At 39.1% G+C, this 7,941-nt stretch overlaps 1 protein-coding gene across 1 annotated transcript; it reads left to right on the forward strand.

The window, feature by feature from the left end:
- The first annotated feature begins 1,116 nt into the window (after nt 1-1,116).
- Nucleotides 1,117-7,574, forward strand: plvapa (plasmalemma vesicle associated protein a). The gene is made up of 6 exons (XM_024273377.2): nt 1,117-1,705; nt 1,786-1,831; nt 3,007-3,725; nt 4,001-4,460; nt 4,585-4,642; nt 5,856-7,574. Exons 1-6 carry the CDS (start codon nt 1,310-1,312, stop codon nt 5,887-5,889), a joined length of 1,713 nt encoding a protein of 570 aa, XP_024129145.1. The 5' UTR covers nt 1,117-1,309; the 3' UTR covers nt 5,890-7,574.
- The last annotated feature ends 367 nt before the right edge of the window (nt 7,575-7,941 follow it).

Genomic DNA, 7,941 nt, shown 5'->3' on the forward strand with positions numbered 1-7,941 from the left:
ACTACGTCTTACACACCAGATGCTATCACGTGCACACCAGATGGTGTCTCGTACAAACGAGATGGTGTCTCGTACACATCAGCTACTATCTTTTACATCAAATACTATTTCGCACTCACCAGATATTATCTTGCAAACATCAGATACTATTTCATGCACAACCGAAGGTGTCTTGTACACCCTTCAATACTATCTCGTACACACCAGATACTATCTCAGGCACAACATATACTATCTTGTATAAGCCAGATCTTGTCTCATACACACCTCATACTATATCTTACACATTAGATACTATCTCTTGCATACCAGTTCGTGTCTCGTTTACACGAAATGGCATCTAGTACACATCAGATACTATCTCATACACACCAGCTACCATTCCGTATTCACCAGATGCTATCTCGTACACATCAGATAGTATTTCAAGCACAACAGAGGGTGAATCGTACACAAGATTTAATATCTTGTACACACCAGATACTATCTTGTGCACACTAGATAGTGTCTCATACACACCAGATGGTGTCTTGTACACATCAGATACTATCTTCTATATACTAGATACTATCTCATACACAACAGATACTAGATCTTATACACAATTATCTCATGAACATCAGACACCATCCCGCAGACATGAGATAGTGTCTCGTACACATTAAATACTATCTCGTACACACCAGATACTATCCCATGAACAACATATACTATCTCATGCAGATTGGATACTGTCTTGTGTACACCAGATACTGTCTTTCTCACCAGATACTATCTCCTGCAAAACAGATACTAGAATTTAAAAGAATTAAATATGAAAAAAATCAAATACATTTTGTAGGTCAACCCACAAATCTTGCATTTTTTCTTTTTTTTGCAGATTTTTCTAGAAAATCAATTAGTTTTAGGTTAATTTGATGACTTTTTATGTTAATTTGAAATTTTGTGCACAACCACACAAAGGGCGTTTGTGTGATGACATTCATGCTGAGAATGTGTTGGCACAGATGCAGGAACAGCAGGGGGGGACGGAGCAGACAGAGACCACGTCCCACTTCCCAAAAAGGAAACGTGGGGCCAGAGGAGTTTATAAAGTCCTGCCCGTGTTTACTCATAATCTATAATCAATGCTGGGGTTATCAGTGCTGCAGTAAGGAAACATCTGTCCTGCATCTGCAGGGGGACTGAGAAGGGGGCTGATTGGAAAATTAGAAATCAGATTTTTTGCTTGAAATTTATACATTTTCTAACTTTTTGATGTGATTGTAGGACGAGTTGAACTCAGCTGTCATTTTTTTAAGTTGCAGCCATGTACAGCTGTGGCTACTCTCAGGTCAGCAAGCAGAGCCCGCAGGCCAAGAAAACGATGCAGTACCGCTCCAAGAACAAGAGCTGTGGCTACTACATGCGCATCGTCTTCTTCTTCTCCTCGCTCATCCAGTCTCTGATCATAGTCAGCCTGGTGCTCTTCCTGCTCTACGGGAAGTCTCAGGACACGGCGTGCGCAGCCCGCACCCTGGACCTGGAGGAGAGCTTCAGCCGCCTGTCCATCGACAACGTGGCCCTCAAGCAGCAGCGCAAGAACCTCACCAACATGCTGAACGCCACAACCACAAACAAGGTTCGCTGTGAGTTTGATCTGCGTAATCTGCGCCTCTTCTCCAACAAATCCATCGGCATCATGTTGGACTGTGACAAGAAATTGGTACGTTTTTTTTTTATTTTCTGTTTTTCAAACAGTTGAAATCTGTAAAACTGACTTTTTTCTGTTGTTATGGCAAACAGCAACAGTGTAACACAGAGGCCCCCAAGGTTAGAGCCATCAGTCCACGTGAGTATTTCACTCAGAAACATTGATGTCAGTTGATAAATAGGAACTTTGATGCTGCATTGAAGGACAGCACCTTGTCCCTCTTCAAATAATTTTTTCATTGTATTTCCATTGTATTTTTTTTTAATTATGATTGCGCAGTTTTTAGCCAAAAATCCAGAAGTTTGTTGTTTTTTAAGACATATTTTCTCCAGAGCAGCACATGTTGATTAGAAGTTGTAATTCTTTTATAGAAATGTCCTCCGTCATGAGAAAAAATGCTACAAGAACATGTTTAAAACACAAAAAAACTGATTGTAGGGGTTCTCTCAACTGGGTTTCCACTTGTTGAAGAGTTAGTAATCAATTCAGCATTTTATTGATTTAACGATGGGTCCAATTTTTTTCTACCTCATGACAAGCCAAGTCAGATTTAAGGATGTGATTTTGGACTTTCTGAAGTGGAGCGTGTGTGGCTTCAAAACCCTTTTATGCGGTCGGGCATTTTATGGATAGCCTGTTAGGTTGGCCGTGACGCAGTGGTAGAGTGGTCAACCTCTGATCAATTGCTGCCTTGTTACCCCATATGCTGAAGTGTCCAGGGACCACACCCCACATTGCTTCTGGGGTTGGAAGCAGTGTGAATGTGTGAGTGCGTGGATGTGTGGGACTGTATCGTATTGGTGCATAATGATTGGTTCTGTGTTTAATTCCACTTTTGATCAAAAATAATAGTTGTTGAAAAATTAAATTTTCAACAAGAGATGTGAAACGGAGAAGTTTCAAACAGCACCAGTTTTAAGGCTCAGATATCAAAATTCCAGACTTTTTGAAGGCTAAAAATGTATAATTTCTAAATTCATGAATTCAATGCTTTTAAGACTTTTTATCAGTTTATTATTCTCAGAATCACACCAGAAAGCAATAAAGTGTCGGCACAAACATCCTAAAAGGTTTTCTCTGAACCAGTCGTCAATGCTTTCTGCTGTGAAAGTTAAGATTTGCAGAATTGTTGTCACCTGACTTCATGCCTGAAGGACTTTTTTTCCTAAATAACTTGAGTTGCTTAAATTCTGTTAAACAACTTTTGTTTTGTTCTGCTTTTAGTTTGTATTCTAGTTCCTTAAAGACTTTTGTTGAAGCTCTGAAAGAAGATATTGAGAGTATTTCTTGTTCGTTTTTATATTCTTTTAAAGCTTTGCCAGGAATTCCATGCAACTGTGGAACAATGACCGAGCAACTCAAGGCCAAACTCCAGCTCCTGGAGTCCAACTTCACGTCAGAGACACGGAAGATGAGGATGGACATGGACCAGATGGCAAAAGAGAGGGACAATCTCAACCTGGTTGTAATCCATCTGCGCAAAGACAAGTCTGCCAAACAGATGGAGCTTCTAAACTGCCAGGAGCTCTCAAAAGCCGACATCTCCAAAAACCTGGGCTCCGTCTCCAAGGTCACCCACGATCTGCTCGGCAAGATCGAGTCCGTCTTCCCGAAGCACGTCGCCTTCCAGCTCAGCTGTAAGAACCAGCAGGATCACCTGGAGCAGATTCACAGGAACTGCACCAGGCTGTCCCGGGAAGTGGAGGGCAAGCTGCAGTCCTACCTGAACGGCGTGGCGGAGCAGCTGTTCAACATCCAAACGGAGAACAGCCGCTTCAAGTCCGAGAACAGCCTGCTGTACGAGGACTACCGCTGGTGCAGCCAGAACCGCACCGGCCTGATCGAACAGCACCGGCAGAGCCAGGAGGAGATGCAGCAGAGGTGGGATAAGGACAAGGAGAGACTGCTGATGGAGAAGATGAAGCTGAATGGGGAGATGGAGGTCCTGAAGAGCACGGTCAGGTTAAAAACGGCGGAAATCGATAACCTTGGAGAGCAACTGCGGCGGATGAACTTGACGTGCCCACCCAAGGTAAAACCCTTTTTATTGAAACTCTGCTGTGGGGAGAAGAGGCAGGTGCATCATGGGAGTTTGAGCAGGGTTGCTTCTTGTCAAACTATATATCTGATCATTTGAATTTTCAACATTTTTTAAAAAATTAATTTACATTTTGACTCTTTTTATTTTATAATGATCGTTTGTGTTCATTCTAAGGCTGTGATTTACATTCATTTATTTCATGCTAAAAGTGTATTTATGTCAAAACAATGTGAAACTCAAATGTCTTTTTTTGTTGTTGTTTCCAGCCTGGACCGCCTTTCACACCCTCAAGACCAATCAACCATTTTGACATTACAAAGTTCGGGTTGGGCGGTTTAGGTCATGCCGTCGATTCAACGTTGAATAAGCCTAGATTTGATGGAGCAGGATCTACGGGGACAGGTCTGTTTAATGCAGGTGGAGGTGGCCCAACGAAGCCAGAAGGTAACATAAGGGACTCCTCTTCGCTGTTTAAACCGTTAGAATCTCCTCCAAAGTTCGGCTCGAGTGGGTTAGACACAAACAAGCCAGCAGCAGGCAGCAAACTCCCCACTACTTTGGGGTCTGGGGCAAGTAGAGGTGGATCGATGCCGGCATTTCCCTCTTGGCCGATCAGCGGATCTCGGCTGGGCCAGAGTAACAGCGAAGCAGGAAGAATGTCAGGCGGAGGTAGCTTTGGATCTTCACTGGGTCAAGGAAGGACAACTGGAGTGGGAGGAGGACAAAGTACGACTGACTTCTGCTTTTGAAAATTGACACTTTTTTTAAACTGAAACTTTCTAAAAAATATATATATATATAAATGAAACTCTTATAATGAAAAGTCTGTTGTTCCCATGTGTCCTTGCAGGTAGTTTTGCCCAGCACATTAAAGATCTACAGCGTCTGATCAACCCCCCCGGTCCTGAGTGAGTCTGAAACCCCTCATAAGATATGGAGCTTTGATGTTTGAGAAAAGGGCAACATTTAAATCACATTTTTTATTTAATTGTTCTCTATGATGCATTCAAACACACCTCAAAAAGTGGAGCTGCATTTAGTGGTTCAGGAAAACTTTATTATACTACACAAATCACAGAGTCACTGTTTAACTAAAAGAATAAATTAAAAAAGAAACTAAAACAGAAGATATGGCCTAAAGGTCGTTCAAAATAAAGAAGATTTAGCAGACCAAATGTCAGCTGTCACTCTTCTTGATTCACTTTTGAAATCAGTTTTATAGTGGCAGGGTGTTTACACTGAATTAAATAGAAGAAAACACAAATAAATAAATAAATAATTAAATAAGTAAAAAAATACATAAATAAACAAATAAATAAGTAACTAAGAAAGTAATAAGTAAGTAAATAAATAAGTAATTAAATAAGTAAGAAAATAAAGAAACAAGCACATTAATAAGTAACTAAGTAATAAGTAAGTAAATAAGTAAGTAAGTAATTAAATACATAATGAAGTACGTATGTAAGCAAATAAATATATAATTAGGTAAGTACGTAACTAAGTAGTAAATAAACAGACAAACAAATAAATAAATAAATACAATCTCCAACTTTTGTCCAGCTTTCTAAACTAGCAGATCTGCTTTTATTAATTTTTATATATTTATATCCAGTTTTTTTTTTGGATTTCATAAGAACCCAGAGTAAAATTTTTAAATAACTATTAAATAACTACATCATTCATTATAGTTTTGACACACAAAATTATGTTTGCAGCTTTAGATTTAGTATAGTTTAGTATAGTTTAGTATAGTTTATCATTTGTCTTTTTAGATTAACACATTTGATTTCCAATCAGAGTTGGAGATTATTTACAGACAAATAACAATTTAATTTGTTGAATATATAAGTTATAGAGTATAATTGGAATTAGTTGATTGGAATTGGTTTATTTAAGCAATAAAAGCAAACCAAACAACTAAAAATAGAGAATATGAATAAAGTTTGTTGTTTAGGAGGAAAATTGAGCTTCTGAATGTTATATTTGTGTCCCATCTGTCAGTAGTTAGCCTGTACCCATGCTCTGAGTGCCTTTCAATACTTAACAGTTTTCCTGTTTATTTCTAAGAATTGTAGTCTTGTTGTTTTCCTGCAAACTGACTTTTATTCTTGTTTCTTGCAGAGACAAACAGGATCTGTCCAGAATCCTGGGTTGATCCTCTTTTCACACAAGATAAGCAAAGAAAAACTTCTCATTTTACATTTATAACAGTGTTTATGTAACGTTTATGCCACAGATTCCTTTGTTTCAATCATATTTTCTTGTCATTTATGGTATTAAAACTGTACTCCCAAGTAAACTGCTGCCTCCATATGCATGTATGACAGTAATCCTTTTGTTTGTAACATGTAAAGTTTGTGCAATCCAAACGTGTTTTTATGACACGTGTAAATACGTGAAAGTAAAATCTGCCTTAAAGTCAGTCTATTGTTCTCCACCCCCCTATGGGTTCATCATAAACAAAGCTATTTAAAATATTAGCCCACTCAGACCTGGAAGTTACTGTTTGTCCCTGCGTGCGTCACCTATTGTGTTGGCTAATTGTCTCCGAATGACTCCCCAGCCCCCCCATGGGAGCATTTATTGGCTATCCTTGTATCTGCGTGTTTTTTTGTTTTTTAAATTGTTCCTGCCCACCTGCTGGATGAGTTGAGGCAGAAAAGCAAAAACATCGTGACTATGCTTCACTAAAGCTGAATAAAATGTTTGAGAATGAGTCTGATTTGAGTTTCTAGTGAGTCTAGACTGAAGAAAATAGGTTTTTATCCTACAAATGGACTGTTGTATCATAGTTGTGTTGCTGCTGATGTTTGTGATCACATTTCATTCAGTAGGACACACAACAGGGAGCATGGGAACAAACAAACATCCTGCTAATTCCACAGCAAAGGGACAACAACACCGAATCAATCGGAGCCACGCAGAAGCACATTTGTATTGGTGCCAATTAATAAATACAGCTCTCCAGCGGCGGGACGGCTCTTTCCTGTCCAAAGGATTTCCTTTGTTTGACATCAAGTGTTTTTCCACGCCGGGGATGAGCAGCGCCGTGCAGGACGTAAAAAGGCCACAGGCTGGCACCTTCTGGAGTCGCTTCTTTACAAGACAAAGGAGCGTCAGGAGCGTCCGTGGCTCTGTGGAATCTCAAATGTGCTTCCTCGCCGCTCATGTCCGCCAGGCTCCTGTCACTTCTGTTTGAGTGTTTCACATCCTGCAATTTAGCAGCTTTGTGGGTTTTTTTAGAAGGATTTTTGACAAAAATGCATCAGGAAGACCTGTGACATCTGCTGAAGAAAGAGGATATAAACTTTATTCAAAAGCGACCTTTGTAAAATGTAACACAATCTTAAGTTTCCTGAATACATTTTAATACATTAGTTAAAGAATAGTATTCACAGTCCAGTGTTTAAAGAAAAACTGCAGATAGAAGGTAGAGTTGGTACACGACTTCAGGAATGTATTAAATTTATCCAAGTTATATCATTCAAAAACACTAAATATATTGTTTTTCATTAAAACATTAACCCTTTAACACCTGAATCATCATAAGTGACGCTTAAAAACTTTTAACATACTATAACCTTTCTACCGTTGACACGATCACCGTCATTCTAATAGAGGCTCGCGCCGCTTTTCTCCTTCAGAATCTACCAGAATGACCTTGATCGTGTCAATGGTTTAAGAATTACGGTAAATAAAAGAAGCTCCGGTGTTAAAGACTTAAATTCGTGAAGCGTTTCAGTCTGGTTCTATGGGGTAAAATCATAATCAGCTTAAAGTGAATGAAAAACTAAGATTGTAAATTTGAAAAACTGATGCTATAAGTTAAAAAAAGGGAAACAATTTTAACAGATCTGTAAATTTGAACCCCACCTCCACTCAAAATTAAGCTAAGGAGTAGCTTTGCCTCCATGGAATATGTAATTGTGCAAATGTGATTTGTGATAATAAATTTCTCCATCAATTTAGTAAAATCTCGTATTTATCAGTGTTTTTGCGCTTGGAGGAGGTGGTTCGTGAGGCATATCGAATCAGACATATTTCACAAAATTGCAATGGAAATGTTTTAATTAAATGATTAATCTGACCAACAACTGCGCAACAAGAGGTTCCACAGCATCACTCAGCTCATCAAAAGTTGAGCGTGTCATCCAGAATTGTTGGATCCACAGCTCCTCTGTAAATCACAAACCACGATTTCCTGAAA

This window comes from Oryzias melastigma, linkage group LG17 (genome assembly GCF_002922805.2).
Source record: "Oryzias melastigma strain HK-1 linkage group LG17, ASM292280v2, whole genome shotgun sequence".
In the NCBI taxonomy this organism is placed as follows: domain Eukaryota; kingdom Metazoa; phylum Chordata; class Actinopteri; order Beloniformes; family Adrianichthyidae; genus Oryzias; species Oryzias melastigma.

What these genes read in the sequence shown, in the direction of transcription:
- plvapa (XM_024273377.2), top strand. Translation starts at nt 1,310, where the DNA reads ATGTACAGCTGTGGCTACTCTCAGGTCAGCAAGCAGAGCCCGCAGGCC. An exon ending in ACTTGACGTGCCCACCCAAG is followed by an intron (nt 3,726 to 4,000) that starts GTAAAACCCTTT and finishes TGTTGTTTCCAG; the next exon opens with CCTGGACCGCCTTTCACACC. An exon ending in TGGAGTGGGAGGAGGACAAA is followed by an intron (nt 4,461 to 4,584) that starts GTACGACTGACT and finishes GTGTCCTTGCAG; the next exon opens with GTAGTTTTGCCCAGCACATT.